The sequence below is a fragment of the Episyrphus balteatus genome, chromosome 3, assembly GCF_945859705.1.
Source record: "Episyrphus balteatus chromosome 3, idEpiBalt1.1, whole genome shotgun sequence".
NCBI lineage: Eukaryota > Metazoa > Arthropoda > Insecta > Diptera > Syrphidae > Episyrphus > Episyrphus balteatus.
Genome location: NC_079136.1, coordinates 96,572,028 through 96,590,866, shown reverse-complemented (window position 1 = coordinate 96,590,866; position 18,839 = coordinate 96,572,028). Strand labels below are relative to the sequence as shown.

General features: G+C 30.2%; 1 protein-coding gene across 25 annotated transcripts in view; it reads right to left on the bottom strand.

Moving 5' to 3' along the window:
- The window catches only part of LOC129914762 (casein kinase I), a 110,634-nt gene that overhangs the window by 46,753 nt on the left and 45,042 nt on the right, over positions 1 to 18,839 (bottom strand). For all 25 annotated transcript variants that reach the window (XM_055994127.1, XM_055994130.1, XM_055994138.1 and 22 more), the window contains exon 3: positions 11,425 to 11,624. In XM_055994127.1, the coding sequence (XP_055850102.1) occupies positions 11,425 to 11,624 (200 nt within the window). The remainder of the gene's footprint in view (positions 1 to 11,424; positions 11,625 to 18,839) is intronic.

Below are 18,839 nucleotides of genomic sequence, written 5' to 3'. Positions count from 1 at the left end.
ACAGAGACTGCTGCCTATACGGGGCCTATTGCTCCATTCTGATCCTCTTTCTCATGTTTCATTGAGATCTACGTTAGATACCCCAGTTCTTCAACAAACCTATTTCCAAGGTAACGGATGCAATTTATTTGGAAGTTTGGACAGGAAAAGGTTTGAACTCAACTTATTACGCCACAGCTAATCATAGGACAAGTCATCATTGACAGTTTATCATAGCGAAGAGTTCATCAAAACAAACCATTTTTAAGAAAAATAAAAACAAAAACCGTCAGAGAATTCCCTTCCTAAAAGAAGAGCATTGAAATAAATTGAGCTAAAAATAGATTTGTTCCAATCGAAACTTGTGATGAGCTGTCTCTTGATGGGCTGCTCATGATAAGTTGTCATATATGATGATGTATTGTGATTTGTTGGGATGATTGCATGGATTCTATAACTTCTACGTCCGGACATCTTTTACAGAAATTGGGGGCGAATATACCCATTTTGATAGGGATTGTAATTTCAGCGACTGAGTTTCCTTTCCATTAATTATGAAATAAAAACTACTTTAAACTTTCTCCAGCTGATAGCTACATTCATATATTTTTAATCTACTCAAGACACTGAATGATAAAAAACCTATTTACACCTTTCATCAAAGTAGAAGCCATCAGTGGGAATAGGAAGAACATTCTTCGATTTTTCACCAATGCGAAATTTTCAATTCCTTTTTTTTTCAATTTCTAGCAGAAACAGAGATGAAATCAGCTATTGTGATTTGTGATCGGTGATAGTCACAAAAACCAAATTTGTGCTGCGAAAATCATATTTCTAAGAGCAAATTGGTATTTTGTGATTATCACCGATCACAAATCACAATAGCCGATTCCACCCCAGGTCAGCTGATTTCGTGCAGTTTGAAGAGAAAAGTAAAAAAAAAAAAACTTTAAGTGACAAAGGTACACCCATTCTCACTAGTACAGAACCCTGATTACGGAACGGTTTCGCTACCAGGGGTGGAATCTGCTAAGGTGATTGTTGATTGTTGATCATCACAATAAGTACTTTTGCTCCACGTAAGGTGATTATCAAAGTGACGATCACCTTTTTGTTATGGTTTGTGGGTGATGGGTATTTATGTGTCACTTTCACTCTCTATTTTGATTGCAATCCTCAACGGCGAACTTCATTATATTAAAAAATAATACAAACATTTTAGTTCGTTGAGTAAAATATGGTTTCTTATGAAGAAAAAATGTAAAATATTTAATATTTATTGCGCACCGGTAGGTGTGAGACGAATACTCATCAAAATTTCTGCACTTGTAGGGTTTTGGTGATCACTTTACTTAGAGCAAATAATAGGTGATGGTCAAAAGTGACAATCAAAAAGGTGACAATCAACTATCACCTTAGCCGATTCCACCCCAGTGTTCAAACAATTTTATGTCAACACCATTAGTGAGGCGGCTTAGCAACAAAACCGTGCACTTTGTGATAAAAGCATGAAACTTATATCATTGGTACTACTCAATATAAGAGTTATTTTGATATATTGGGCCACCTTGTATTCCATCCAGGAGGGTAGATACAAGAGCTTTTCTGTGTTGCACCCGCATTTTTGCATATCATAGTATAGCTAATAAAACCTTTTTATTAATATAATACATGATTTCGAGGTAATTTTTAACGCCCGATCGAATAAAACTAATACCAATGTGCCTGGACCGTCATGATAACAGTTATTGCACTCTTTATAAATAGTCATTTACTTAAAGAACAAGAGCCAAAATATTACCAAAAATATTACCAAAATTTCACCTATGAGGATGTTTATAACGATGCACAGAAAGCAATTTAAATGTAATTTTGTGAAATTTGGGATTATTAGATGGCTCATGTACATCCTCATAGGTGAAATATTAAGTGGCCCAATATTTTAAAATGAGGGTTACATATTGTACTAACAATCCTATTAATTTGATCCTTTTATCACAAACTGCACAATTATTTTTCATACTTTTACTTTTGCACCTCACTCCTTCAAAATATTAATTTGTATGAAAATTTAATAAAAAATAAAAGCAAGCAATTTAAGTTTTGCATGAAAATTCAATATTCCATGGTAAGTATAATTCATTTTTTGATTATTTTTGGTTCTCATACGATGTATAAAATATATATGCGGTTCAAAAAAATGCAAAAAATTTCCATGTGCTGCAATGGTACCATTTCAAAAGTGTTCTTTCTCGCTAAAAAAAAAAAACACCCTTTGACCTGAAATTTTTTGATGGACATATTTTATTATTTTTTTCTATGGTATAGTAAACGTGCATACAAAATTTCATCAGCATACCACTTATTTTCAAGGAGTACTTGGTAATATTTTGGCTCTTGTTCTTTAAGTAAATGACTATTTATAAAGAGTGCAATAACTGTTATCATGACGGTCCAGGCACATTGGTATTAGTTTTATTCGATCGGGCGTTAAAAATTACCTCGAAATCATGTATTATATTAATAAAAAGGTTTCATTAGCTATACAATGATATGCAAAAATGCGGGTGCAACACAGAAAATCTCTTGTATCTATTCTTCTGGATGGAATACAAGGTGGCCCAATATCTCAAAATAACTCTTATATTGAGTAGTACCAATGATATAAATTTCATGCTTTTATCACAAAGTGCACGAAGAAGCTCTTTTTTAATGCTAAGCCGCTACAATACATGCCAATAAAAAAAATTTAAGAACTTTTTACTTTTTTACTACTGTTTTTAGTTGAGTTTTTTTTTTTTTAACCATATTTACTCTTCACGGCCTACTATATAAAAGCCACGTTTGCATGTAATCACACAGAAATCATACGTGTACCATATACACACCAGCAAAAAAAAAAAAATACCCACTAGCAAAAACTACTCACTTTTTAAACAAAGAGGAGTTAATATTTCTTCAAAGAGCATGGTAGGGCGTGGAGTTTACAGAGAACTTGTGCTTCTTTATTACAGTTTGCAGAAAAGAAGAAGAAGAAGACTATTTTTTCTCATATATGTATAAAATGACACATGGAATACACATAATATGCAAAACTAAGAAAGAACCTGCTATAGGAACAACTCCGAGAGAGTTGGCTTAATGCGGGCTCCTGTTTTTTTTCAACTTTTTTTTTTGAAGATAGGCAATGCGTGAGTGTGTTGTTCAGATGTCAGATAAAAAATTAAAACCTCAATCCGGGATAAGAGGTGCTACACAAAGATGAAGGACGGAATCAAGAAAAGGAGGAAATAGTTTCCATTTTGAGTTTTTTTTGTTCTTTGACATGACAGATAGTACGATTCGGAGAGGAGAAGAGACATACGAAGTGGAAGGGAATATTGTGGTGGCTGCACTAGCAAAGGCATTCATTTAACAACCAACAAACGAACAATCCGCCAACCAACATGTTACGACGTGCACAAACTTGAGCACAGTTTTTTTTTGGTTTTTTTTTTTGTGTTTGGAGTTTTAGCCATGGTGTTGGATTTCTTTCTTTAAAAAAATCTTTACTGGTTTTTATGTGTGCAAGGTGCCGGTGTTTTACATAACAAGTCGTCAGTTAAAAATGGAAAACGATGAAAAACGAGCAACCACAGTGAGACCGAGAGAGAAGCGAAACCACAACTATTGAAGTTAAAGCCCAATGAGAGGAATACAAAAAAAACACATACATATAGGTACATATACAAGTAATTGTGAGATGAATCATGCGGTTAGTTTGTAAAGCAATGCATTATGATATTGTAAATGTATTTTATAGCCCAAGGGATTTGGCTTAGAAAATAAACTTCGAACGAACGGAACAAAGGGCTTGTCTATACGTTTATGACGCAACGATCGACGAGTTTGTTTATTTTAATGAACTTTATAGTCGTTTTATATTCATTTATTAAATATTTACTCGTAATTGTATCTATTAATTTGTATGTTAGAAAAAGAAAATATAAAAAAGTGAAACGTAAAAAACGATTGTTTTATTGCGAATTAACCTCTCTATTCATTTTTTCAACAATACCATCTATTTATTGTCTTCGTAAATGGGAGATAGATAATGTGACTTTTATTTTTGAATACGAGACATTTTTAAAGGATTTGAAAATATCTTAGTGATCTTAATGATCAAGCTTTTCTCCTCCATCGAAAAATCCAACTGTTTTTCACTGATGTAAATTTAAATGAAAACAAAGTTTTTCTTCTTGATTTGAAGACATCAATAAGAGATTGATCTCTAGGTTAAAACTTCATAATCACAGGTTCATATTCTTTCTTCTAAATGGTATTAAACAAGACTATTAAGAGTTTTTGATATTTTAAAAAATTAAGAATTTAAGACATCAATAAGAGATTGATCTCTTGGTTAAAACTTCAATCACAGGTTCAAATTCTTTCTTCTAAATCGTATTTAACAAGACTATTTAGAGTTTTTGATATTTTAAACTAAGAATTTGTAGTAAATGCAACTTAAAAATAATCTTAAAACAGCAACAGTTGTAATTTGTTAAGACTCGACTTGTTTAACACAAAATTAAAAAAAAATGACGCATACGCCCAAGTGAACCGATTTCATTATTTTTTTAAAAGCAATTAAGTAACTTATATTTAAACTTGCTACAAAAAATGTGAAATTGAATAATTTTATTTGTTTTTGTATTTAAAAAAAAAATGAGATTTATTGAAAAATGTGTGATACCACCGAAACGATGTTTGCTTATTCAAGTACTACAAAAGTATTATTCGTCATGAAAACTAATCCCTACCTGCAAAGAAGTTTTCACTTAGTATTGACGCTCAGGACACGGCCACCTCGTTGCTCGAAATGGCATAATTGATAGATTATAGGAGATAATAATTAAAACAAAAAAAAAACACTGTTTTTTCGATTTTCATCAATTACACATTCTAGCTTCATTTACTTTATAAACTTAAGAATTTCAAAAACTATTGATTTCTTCACTTTGAAATCGATTTCAACATAACATGAGCATGAACATTTTATTTTTTTAATCTTAATTTATGTCCAGCAGTCCAGCTTCAATGAGGCGGATTTTTTGAGAAATTGGCTGAGAAAAAAAATTTCAACGATAAAAGTTCCTATCCAATAAACTATAATAGTAATATTTTTTTTTTGCACAGACATTTTCTGCCTGGTTTGAAGTAATTTATTTTTTTTTGTTAAAAACAAATTAAAATCGAAAGAATCGAATTAAAAAATTAAAAAAAAAAATTTCTTCAAAGAAAAATTTAATATGCTATTTTAAAGATGTAATCAAAGAGCATTATAAAAAAAAATTGATTGTTCAAAAGTAAAATTTTGACACTTTTTTTTAAATCCAAAAATACACTTCCCCAAAAAATTGAAGGGACAAACAAAATTTGGATTTTGAAGATAAACATTGAAAAATCAATATTTCGAATACATGACCCTTATTATGGTTAATTTTGGCTTTTATTATTTTATTAATGATAAAATAATTTTTTTTTTTTCATAAACTTATTTGATAAAAATTTTACACAAAAAAAAAAACATTTCTGACGAATTTAAATGTGTTTTTTTTTCTTTTATAAAAATTCTTCGTTCTCCTAGAAATAAAACCGCATACTCCATTTGGATTTAAAAACCAGATAAAAAGTTAAAAACCAGATTCAAAGTTTAAAATTTTTAAGCAACTTTGATCATAATAGCAAGTTCGTGAAACCCCAGTCGTGCAATTCATTTAATTGGACAACATACATACTTAAGTGTCATTTTTGTCTGTGTACTTTTCTTATTTAGGTTCAATGTTTATTTTTTTATATAATTTTTTTGGTAATTTGGTTTTTCTTTTTAAATTAAAAGAACATACATAATTACGTGTGTAGTTTTCAACAATATCTCTCAAAAGCACTTCCCCAATGAAAAAAAAAAAAAAACAAAAATAAAAACACACAAGTTTACACAATGTATTAAACTGTTGGACCGTATTTAAGGTCAAGAAAAATGAAAGTATTCTGACGTTCGAATAATGTTCCTCATGGTGTCGTGTTGACGTCATAAATTTTAAGCAAATTAACGTACACAAAAGTAGTAGCTACAATTTTGTTGGTATACATATCTAAATTCTACAAAGATTTTTTATATATCTATAATGCATACATATATAATTTATCAAGTGTATATTTTTGTTGTTGTTGTTGTCATAATATAGCAGAAGCCATATAATTAACACCGCATTTTGTGAAGAGAGATGGCTGTTCTATAATAAAAATAAATAAAAAAAAAAAAAAAAAAATACGGACTTTATTTTTGTTCCTGTTTCGTTGTGCGTTTTAAATGAATCTATTTTTGGATATTGTTGGGATATATAAACTAAGCAAATAAACAAGTGGTGTGGATTTTGATATTTTTGTTTGGTTTTGAAATTTTATTTATTTATTTGTTGATAATGAAGGAGATTTATCTAAAATGAACGATGGGGATTCCAAATACGAGTGGGATGCGACATATACCTACTCTGACTGTCATGAATAATTTTAGTGAAAATAGAAAGAGAAGAATATATATTTTATTGCATTTTAATGCAAAGTGCAAAGGTGTTATAGGTATAGGGATTGTTTTATGTGTTACGTAATTTTTCGAGGAAATGTATTTATTTCGATATCAAAGCTATTCGAAAGAAATTGTGACAAATGTGCACCTACTTTCCTTTAGATTTTCTGAGAAAGAGCAATTAACCTTCAAGTTGATTAAAAGAAAAACGAAATCAGTATTTATATTGTTTATTCAGCCATCCATCAGTATAAATCGACCTCCAAATTGGCACGTTTTGCAATTTGTTTAACTTTATTATATTGAAACCTAATTAGAATTCAATTTGGGATTTTAATTTGTGTAATGTCTTCAATGTTTATCTAACCTTGAGTTTTTAATTATTAAGATAAAGCAGTACAAATTTACTATAAACTATGTAAACGAACAAAATTATGCAAAAGTGATTCTTTTTAGTTTACTTAGCTTTTCATTTTGGGGATGTATACTGACTGCCTTATAATAATAGAAATAAGTAAAGAGCTCAATAAGAACTAAGTTATTAAATAAATAACCAGCGAAATGGAAATTAACATAAATAACTATGAGGCTATGGTTGACATCTGACATATTTTGATATCAAAATAATCCACAAGTGAAACACAGGTCTAATAACTTCAATTCTTATTTTCAACTTTAAGATATAAATGCTAGCCTTGAGGGATTTCACGCTAGCGATGATTACGATAGCATTTTTACTTGCTCTATAGGGAAGTATTGGTTTCGTGTCAAAAAAAGATGGAGGCTTAAATTAAAACCAGCATTAAATTGTCCAAAAAATTGGTTTTCATTACTCGCCAGTTTGTGGGTATGTGCTGCTGTGCGTCCATCTGTAGGTATACATCGATTTAAGTTTTAAGGCCTAAACGGGTGGACGGATTTTCTAGACGGATGGTTTTAAGGTTATAACCCAAGGCCAGTTAATTTTTAAATTTTCAAATATCTCGCTTTTATAAGAGATATAACATTAAAATTTTTTCGAAAACTCCTTTAACGATTTCAATAAAATTTGGTATACGTTATACGTATTGCTCTTAATGATTCTCATAAAACTGCATTTTTAGCCTTTCCCAAAAAAAAAAAAAAAAAAAATCGTATAACATTGCCCTTATCTGCAAAAATTACATTTTTGTTTTACACGTATTAAGCCTGAACTACATCAAAACACAAAGTCAAAAAAGTACAAAAAAGTAAACACGATGTTTTTTCTTCTTCCCCCTAGTAGCTTTTTTGTATATCTCTCTTTCATTTTAAAAAAGTATTCGATTCAAAAAGCTTGAACAAGACCCAGCTTTCAATTTTCACAAAGTTTTAAAAACAAATACACTCAAACAACATTTTATATCATTTCCGTAACGTAGCTCTTCGATCACATAGTTCCTGTCATTTTGCGAAAAAAAAAAATCTTTTGACAAACAATTGAAATTTCAAATACAGTCGATTCCCTATAAGTCGTACTTCCTTTAGGTCAAATTTTCCTCTAACTCAAATTTTTTTACCGTTTTTAATGAAACCGTCTACAGCAAAAAGATTAAATAGATTTATTTTAGCCGAATTTACCTCTAACTCGAACCAATTTTCGTGTCCTGTGACAATTCGACTTAGATGGAGTTGACTGTAATTTGTTTACTTTTTCAATTTTTTACTTGCGATATAGGTACTATATATCAAGTTATGCATTCGTACAAAAAAAAAAGTTGAGATAACATTTTTCCATGACATTACGATGGTAGACAATGCCAAAAAAGTGGGTCCCGGAAGTCCGTCTGTCTGTCTGTCAGTCTGTCAGTCTGTCTGTCTGTCTGTATAAGGAGCTACAGCCTAAACGGATGGACCGATTAATGTCAAACTTGGTATGTAGCGTTATTCTGCGACTCTCCAGAGGGGTTTTTGGAATTAATTTTTTTGGACCAAAAATAACGGTACTTGTCATATACCGATTTTAGTAAAATTGAAATATCTCAAAAACGGCTCTAACGATTTTGTTTAAAAAATTCAAATGTTAGTTTTAAGCTAAGGTCTATCTTTCAATGAAAAATTTTTTTTTTGAAAATCATTATTAACGGTACCTGCCATAGAACCGTTTTTTTCAAATCCGATTATCTCCGAAACTGCTTATTCGATTTCAACGAAACTTTTTGTGGAGAAGCATTTATATAATTTAAATATAAGCCAAAAATAAAATTTATAATTTTTGGATTTTTAAAAAAATTTTGAAAATTTTTTTTTGAAAAATAAAATTTTCGAAAACGGGACATTGAACTTTTTTGAAATTTTGTTTTTAGATGTTGATTAGTGATTTCTACCAAATGGCATACCAATTTTATTTTAAAACTTTTTTTCCAAAAAAATATTTATACAAAATTAGTTTTTTTAAAAAACAGCTCTAACGATTTTGAAATTTTTTTTTCTAAAAATGCATGTTAATATATCAATCAAAACTTGTTTTGGAGGGCAATTTAATTTCAGATTTTATTTTATTTTTTAAAAAAACGAATTTTGTTTTTTTTTTTCCAAATTTCTATATAAAAAGTCTTAAAAATTTAAGCAACTTTAACTCTAAGAGCAAGTTCGTGCGACCCAGTCGTGCATTTTATTTTATTTGAAATTTCAAAACTTCAAAAACAAAAGAGCTTTTTAAGTTATTTTTTTTTTTTAAAGTGCTAAATTTTTGCAACATTGTATATTATTATTCGCACTGCATTTACCCACTATGATTTCTTTCTGTACATTGACGTAATTATACGTTTCAAAATCGATTTCTTCAAAACTTGCAATTAAATTAAAACCTCCCTCTGATAGACTAAGAACAAAAAAAAAAAAAAAAAAAAAATACCTACTACACATAGAGAACCGTATATCTCTTTTCATTTTCACCACAGAACCTCCAATTTATACAGTTAAAGCGTAAATGGGAAATAAACAATATTATGGTTATTTATCGCTAAGAAAAAAAAAATAAATAAACAAATTATGTCAGTTACTTTGTTTTTTTCTTCTTTTATTTTCAAAGAAAAAAAAAACTAGAAACGGTGCCAATCAGCATTATTAACACACAATTCGTAGTAAGAACAAAAATCATCTTTACAATGCCATTGACTAAGTTAATTGACAAAAAAAAAAAGAAGAAGACATACAAAAACCCACGTAAAGTTTAAATATACATATATTTACATCTGGAAGCTAGCGAAATATGACGACTTAGAGTGGGTACGTTGGTTATGGTTTATTGTTTGTTATACTCGCGAGCTACTGTTTTGCTGCGGCAGCTGCCAATTTAAATTAAGTGCTGATTTCCTTTAAATTTAGTAAACAGTCTTAAAAGCTAACATATACATACATATGTATATTTCTACTTTTGTTTTGAGGTTGTATAAAATTGTAAAGCCCTTTTGGTATGATAAATAATTAGGTTGTGTGGATACAATTTTGGTTTCTCATTATGTTTTTTTTTTTTTTTTAAATTCGGCAGTATGTGTCTTCAATCAATCATTAGTGGTCTTTTGGAAGAATTTTTTGTCCCAACAGAGTTCTATATACAAATAATCCTAGCCGCCAGCTTTTGGTAGTTAGTGCTGTAAATTTTATTACATTGTAAATTTATTTATATTTTAATAAATAACAATAAACAAAAACATAAATCGTTATGCATAGTTTCATTCAAATTGTTTTCCACACTTTCTACTTTTTTTCTTGTGACCCATATGCCTATATAAATGTCGTTTTATAGGGTCTATTTACTTTAATGAAATACAATTTAAACCCAAACTTTTATGTTATAATATGTACCTACATACGCCTTTCAATGTACATGAATAATATCTAGATTGCAAAAATGATTTGCGAAATGGAGATAGAAAAATCTACATAAATTCATTGTATCTAACTTCGTGTCAAAGAATCTAACTTTTATTTTTAACACAAATGACATAGGGACAAATAAAATTTAAGACCTTTTTTGGGGAAAACATTGTTCAAAATAATCTTCAAAGTTAGAGTAACCTAGGTGACGCTACTGTAACTTCCACCAGTGAGACAGTTCAGGTTACGAAAGTCATTTCTTCATATTTTTTGTTTTTATATTTTTCGGACTTACATATTTCAGTGATTTTAACAATTATAATTTATTATTTTATGTAAATTGCATATCGTCGGTCTCATAAGGAAACCTCGTAACTCCACTTTTTGAATGCCATTCTTTAGAAAATATGTCAGCGGAGCACCACAGAAAATTTGGGGTCATTCAAGTTATGTTCAACTCCGAGTGAAAAAAATGGCCCTAAATAGACTTAAATTCAAATTTTACACAGCGCTTTTCTTACCAACTACTCTGTTGTTTGTTTACTCTTTCGTCTCTCCTGTAAAATTTTGATTTTGGGAGTTACGAAGAAAATAAAAATTTTAATGAAATAAAAAAACAAAAATAAACAATCTTAATTAAAAAAAAAAAAAATTCTTTTACAAATAACGTAACGCTATTAAATTTTAAAATTACATCGAATTTAAAATAACCACCCTATTTTCATTTCATCCCAGCACAATTTTAATTGAACGAATTTACCCTTTTTTGAATGCCTTTAAATTTCTGTAAATTTATGACGCCTCGTCTTGTTTATTCTTCCACAAAGTTTATTCCTTGATTATTATTGTTGTTTTGTTTATGTTTTATAGCAATGAAAAGTCTTCTAATTAATTGATCGTAAATAATTTGCACTTGGAATATGCTTTTGTTTTTGTTGTATACATTCAGATGAGACAGCAAAGTAATAATATTACGTAATAAGACAACACAGGCCACTAATAATTTTAAATTAAAAAGAAAACAAAGAAAAACTTACCTAATCGCAATTCTCCAAAATTACCACAGCCAATTTTTTTGCCAACACGGAAATTCGGTCCTACCATTAGGACCCCCGTTGAGGAGCCCACTGAATGGCGGGCGGAATACATGTTGCCGGAACTGTTTGCTGTTCTAGCACCAGCTCCTCCACCACCCCCGCCACCAGCAGCTGATGAACTAGGTGCTTGTGTTCCACCACTGTAAGACAAAAAGAAAGAAAGGAAAAAAAAATCAACATCAGTTAAGAATGCTTCAAACAATAGAATAAGGATTATATAACATTTTCATCCCTGCTATTCCTTCATAACACAGACAACACACATGCAAAAAAAAAAGAGAAGATATCGAGCGTGGGGTAAAATAATAATAAGACATTTAACTGCTCTTGAAACAAATCAATAAACTTATATGCTCCAAGGCACTTTGTCCTAATCAGATTCTAAAAACATACTTTTTACTCAATACGTGTGTAGAAACATATTTTTATGTATGTATGATGTATAAATACTTAATGTAAGGGTATTAGTTATGAATTTGATGGGAAATTGAATTCGCACTAAGAATAAATGAAACATGAGTTCAGTTTCATAAAACAAAAATTACAACCATGTTTTGCGAAATATTTCTTTAAGAACTTTTAATTTGCTGAAACCAAACTAAAATATTTAAGTTCAACATAAATTCCTTACTTTTTCCTCTGCGTAAACTGTTACAAACTTTAATTCATAACTTTCGTTTGAGCAAACGGCCTTAAAACTTTTCTCTTTTCTTAAGAAGTGTTTTATACAAATTGATTTTCGATCCAACAGGTCAGTTTAAAAGAAGTCTTAGGGCCATTTGCTGAAACAAAACTCTGCGTAAACTGTCACACAATATGGTTTTATGTGGAAACTAAATTCTTTAGTTTCGTTTGAGCAAACATTGCTAAGACTTTTCTCTTTTCATAAAAACTACTTTAAGCAAATTTATTTGATTTATTTAAAAAAAAAAAAAAAAAAGTGTATTGGTTTGCCTTTATTGGTTTGCTGTTAAAAGTGAATTCTGCTGACACATTTTCATTTGTTAGGTGTCCTAATCCTGAAAAGAAATTGGATACAACGTCAGTACAAGCAGCTGAAGTTGACATTGCAAGAAGATATGAGCCAAAAAGCAGTGGCCCGGTAGCTCAATCTAAACATATCTTGTGTGTCAAAAATTTACAGGCATTAGGCGTCTTTTTTTGGAAAATCTATCTGCAGTAGGATTTCCCAAATATTAACACTGAACAAAAATGTATATGCAGGTACCAAGAGAAAAAGTAAATGGACATTTAAGAGACGACTTAAGAAGTCCCTCTTCACAGAAACCTTATGACACGGGACCTTGACTTCAAAGTGCTCAACGACACTACGGTTGGGAAGTTTTAGAATGGAGACGAGTTATGTTCACGGATAAGTCCAATATTTGTCTGTACGAAATGTAAAGTGTATACCTATTATGAGCTAGGCGCATAATAAGAATTTGGCAAAACCATGACTTTTGGGAAAAGATTAGTTATGATATTGCGAGGCATTTTAATTGAAGTTAAAGGCTAGCTGTTTTTTATGCCTGGTGGTGTTCGTATGAATGAGGTTTAGCTTCGGATCGGTACATCTCTGATATTGTGTTGGTTCACGCCATTTCTTATGCTCGGTTTAAGTGAGAAGAATTGCTTCTAATGCACACAATATGGCTCGATACCACACTGAGCGTGAACTTTCCTAATCTTTTTTCGTAAGTGAATTTGGTACTACCACGATAAACTGGTCAGCTTTTCACCCAGCTATAAACCCTATCATGGACGAGCTTAAGCGAAGAAATCTAGCTCCATCAACAGCAAACGAACTTAAATCGGCGCTAATAATAATAAATTATACAAGAAAGTGACTTCACACTTTTACTAGCAAGTCTATTTACTTATAAACTTTACTTCTCATACAATGACCTTAAATTCGTAATTCTAAACAAAAAAAACTCGTTAAAACAATTCACGAGGTAAGCAATCTAACTTCCTTACAAATAAAACAATTTTCTCCTCGAAAAGTCGTTTTCGGCATAATGAGACCTACAAACTGAGATTTATAGCTACTAAAAACGTCGAAATTTTTTCAAATCACCAATACATTGTGAATATTTTGACTCGTATTTTCATAGTTTATCGATAAATTATGAACTTCTATCTAAATTTAAATTTAGGCCATTGAACTTTGTTGTGAATTTTTTTTAATTAACTTAAAATAAATAAAAACACCATTCTTTAAAAATTCTAATAATTATTTAAAAAAAAATTCAATTACAAATACATATACATACATATGTAATTGTAATACAAAAACCTAAATCAATTGATTGCTTCAATTGTTTATAAACATAATAAGAAAGTATTTTTAGGCCCATTTGCTGAAACGAGTCTTAAATATTTATGTGAAACATAAACCCTTAAGTTCTACATTACGGTTTGCACGAACTTCAAACTGTGTCATAAATTCCTCTAAGTTTAACATAACTTAGGGGGAAGAAATAGTAGAACTTAAGCTGTTATGTTCTACCTAGGCACTTTTATTTTATGAAAAAAGCAAGAATGTCGCTCAAAAATTGATGTCGGTAGTACAAAGGACATGAATTATTATCAATTTAATAAAAATAAACTTACATTCATTAACTTAAACCATCCACAGATGGTACAATTTACACCACAGTTTTTTGTATGAGGCACTATTTTGCTGTCATATTTCATTGACTAATTTTGACACACCAGCACATTTACACACACACACGAATAATTTTTGTTTAACCAATTAACACTTATTTTTGGCTCAAATATACTTTTTAACACTTTTATTCCGCAAGATAAAGACACAAACTTGAAAATTTAACGATATTAATGTATATTAATTGCTAAATTGCTCAAAATCTATTTAAAATATTTGACGTTTCTATTGATTTGACTTTTGAATTTGAAGTTCTCAGCGATTTATATCATGAAAGTAAATCATTGCTAGGTTAAACATAAATATTTTTTAGCAACTTAGAATAAACTAAGTAAAACACAAGAGTTATGTTCGACCTAGCTAAGATGATAATTTATGACTAGTATGAGCAAATGGGCCTTAAAGCGTTTTCTATTTAATTTAAATCTCTGTCGCTTTGGAAATATATACCCAATTCTAAATTTTATTTTTAATTGATACTTCGAATTTTTTATCGTTTTATTTTCATATCGCTGAATTTATGTACATACTCATCAATAAAAAAAAACAGCAAATCTGAGAAACTGTATCTGTATTTGTCATCTGCTCATTTCAAAGAATTGTGTACATTAAGCACGTGTAACTAAGGTCTTTTGTGCGAGGTTTACTTCATCAGCAAGTGTTTCTAAATTAGTTCTATCAAAAATAGAAATAAAAAAAAAAATAAAATCAACGTTAATATGGGAAATAAATTTGGCATAGAAAATCGGAAGAACAAGCAGACAAAAGATTACTTTTTTTTCTATTTTGCAAATATATATGTATGTCAGGGTTGACAGGTTGTCGTTGACACTGTGCCGATCGGAAACAAATGTAAAACACTCTAAAACCACAACAACCAACCACCACAAACTAAATCGTCCCCAAGAATACATAAAATAGAATGCAAAACGTCAAACAACTGACGCCTTTTATGAAGACGAAAAGAGTGCACACTTAAATGCAAATAAAAATAAAACATAAACAACCACTGACTTTAGAAAGAAGAACACTTTCTCTTTGCCTGTTGTCATTTGGGGCGTAAAAGTATGTTAAGCTGGTTTTGTTGTAACGGATGCGTAGGTCAGGGCTACAAAAACAGCAGGAAGTTTTTTTTTTTTTTTTTGGCAAAACCAGAAATACTATACAACATACGTTTTAAATGGTTGATATGTGAATGCATACATATATAAACACAAAGTGGTGTATTCAAAACTCTTTTGACAGTTCATTTGTATAGTCATTTAAATGACAATGACGCCATTGTGGAATAAGTATGTTGCAGGGAACTTTTATTTCGGTTGTATGCTCTTGATTTTAAGGGAAATTTATTTACTTACCTAATTATTTAATTTAGTCATATGGATGGTTTTTAGAAAAAAGGGCTCCATAAATTTACAATAATAATGGCCGATTTCACGAAGAACTTTTAAATATTTAACAGGCTTTTAGACCTTAAAATGCGATTTTTTGGTTTTACCAAGCACTTTTAAAGCTTTTAAACATCCTTATAAACTAAGGCCTAATTTATTCACTCTCTATTATACATATGTTTAAATGACGACTTTAAATTTAATTGAGTATGAAAAAATGGGTCCTAAATGAACATTTTTGGTTCATTAAATTTTAAAAAGGGTCATTGAAATATCATCAAACGATCAGATGCAGTAAAGAAGTGAATATGATGGCTCATATTTTTTTTTTCACATTTTAATTTTTGGAGATAGAAAATAAAAGACACGAATTTCGACTTTGCTTCCCATGTTTTAAATAAAAGGTTTGCTTTCGATGAACACAAGGTTATTTGCCATGAAAGTGTATTCCGGGTTACAGGAATCCATTCTCCAATTATGGAGATGTTACTGGAAAAAAAAAATGATGTTCCGACTTTCCAAAAGCATTTTTGGATTATTTGTTGAGTTTGTTTGTAAGTCATTTCTCTTATTATTTTTGCTAATAGCATTAATTTTTTTATAATAAAGAAATAAAAAACCCACTTTAAAAAAAATTTTTTTTGCATTTCTTAATATTTTTTCAACACATAATGCTTTCTCATTTATTCTCACATATTTCGCTTATTAAAAAGAAAAACCCAATTTATTTTCCAGGGATGTGAGGAGAACTCAATTTTAACAAAAATTTCCCTTTTACAGATTAATGAAAACAAAAATCAAGGATATTTTGGATAAAATTGCTTTTAGTGTTTGTTAATAAAGTTGGACATAAGTCTTAAATCATCTTTGTGGGGCTAATGGTTTACAACTTTTTGGCAGTATCGTCGAAATCGAATTTTTTTTCATAGGTATGGCTTTTTAATGCAATTAGTCAGTGGTGAATTTTCCGTTTTTAATGCTTAGAAAGCATTCTTAAATTTATTTCTCAGCTCCAACTGGATGTGCTACCCGTGGAATTATATGAGATAATAATCATCTTATTCTCAATTCCTGTACCTATAATAAATTCTTTCTTAACATTCTATTCCTTCTAACACTGAAATAATAATAATAATGCCTGAGGTTCCACAAGTTAAAGTTCTAGGTCCAATTTTGTTTACACGCGATAGACTTCGAACAGAAGTACCTAGCTACAACATTGCAATACTAACATTGAACGAATCGTCTTCTAATTCTTTCTTCCGTAAAAAGTATGCTCGAATGTTGAACATTTCATATCGTAGACGTTATAAAAAAAAAACAGGGCCTTATTGAATAGATCATGAGTTTAAAAAAAAAAACTTTCAAACAATAAATTCCAATTAAAAATATTGTATGTGAAGTGCTAACTGATTGATTTGGTTCGAACCTCGAAGACTCAGTTCTCTTCTCCACACACTTTTTCGACTTGGGAATATGCCTTTGCTAAATGCAATTATTTTTGTTTTTACAAAATGTAATGTTTTCACAATAATAAAGTTTTGACTGGTGTCATGCCGTAAATATTTTTCATTAAAATTGACAGTATTGTTTGAAATCCTTAAAAGTACAGTTACGTTAAATATCAATAATGTCAAAACTTGTGACAAACATTATAAGTATGAAATAGATAACTGCGTTTCCTAAAGGTGTCAAAAGTTACCTAACCTCTCAAAATTATAAACCTCGCCTCGATGACTGACTTAAGACTCAATTATAATAATTTGTCACATACATTATGACAACTAGTCACTGCTAACACCAATTTATGCTTCAACAAGTGAAATCAATCTCATTGTTGAATGCTGACTGAATTGACTTGTTGGACGAACACAAAAACACTTGGAGGGCTTCATTGGTGGGTTTAGTGTTGTTGTGCCTGGGATTTGTTTATTTAATTTTATGCCATTTTTACTCAATGTACTCTTAAAAGACTGTGTAAATGACATTTTCACGTGTATAAGTTTTTAGATAGACAGCAAGAGGCTATCTATTTTTTGTATAGCAGCTGTATTATGTTCATAAATGTATGTATCTACGCAAGAGTTTAAAACAATTAATCAAATTATGTTTCTGTATATAGAAATAGATACATATAAATATAAAATGCGAGAAATATGGTATTGTTTTGTTACTTAATTTACCACAAAAGCGTGATAACAACCGAACCCCCACCGACTATATTTTATACCTGATGCCCTATCGACTATTGTCGAATACTAATTAAATGTAATTATGTAGCATTTCTTTTGAAATTAAAGCAGAATTGTTACCGCGCTGCGGCCATAATTGTTGCATGATAAGATATACAAAAGGGGAAATTAACCACAAGGAAGTTAAGTTCGAAATAACAAGAAAGGTGTGATTCATAAACACCTGGGTGATTGACTTATTTTAAAAAGGAAACAAAGGTTTTGAAAAAGTGTGGGGTTCGGAAGAAAAAAAAGCAGGTGAAAAAACATTGTCATATAGATTTTATTTATAAAAAAAAAAGTTGAACGGAATTGTTCACACTTTTTGTGCGATTATAAAATGACTATGAGCCCTATTCTGCTATTTGATTCACGTGAATCGAAAGATTTGATTGCATTATTACGCCAAGCAGGCTTTGAAAAACATCTAACTTTCGGAATCAAAGAGTTGTCTGCGCCTGTCTTAGAAATTCTAAAGAAAAAAAATTTGCTTAAATTTATTTTCAACCCCCATTTAAAGGCTTCTTATTTTAGACTTTCATGTAAATCGAATAGCAGAATATCCTTAGCGACTGGTACAGCCTGAGAAGTCATGTTCAAATAAAAAAGGAAGGTCATGTTAAGAAACTCGTTGAGTAGTTTGAACTTGACATTTTTGTTTAGACTATGGGCGGGATAATATGAACCACCAGATTTTCTCCATACACACAAATGCAATCGGATGAGAATCGTTTCCATTTATGCGCTGAAGCTCTAAGCTTCAGTCTGCGTACTCTCAACAGCCAAAGAGGACGCATCGACTCGTAGTGCGAAAAAAAGTAATACAAAGCGTGGTGATTAATTTTTTTTTTGTAGGTAAGTGTTTTTATTTTTCGGCAATTATTTTTGCCATTTGATATTTAGCAAACTATTTTTTAAATACAAAAAAGAGAATAATGTTATTTTAATTTCACAGTAAGACATTTATTCTGAACATTACCTTTGGCTTTTCACCAACACGGGCTTTATGGATCATGTTATGGGATTCATGGAGCGATTAAAAGGTTAGGTCCAATTGTTGTG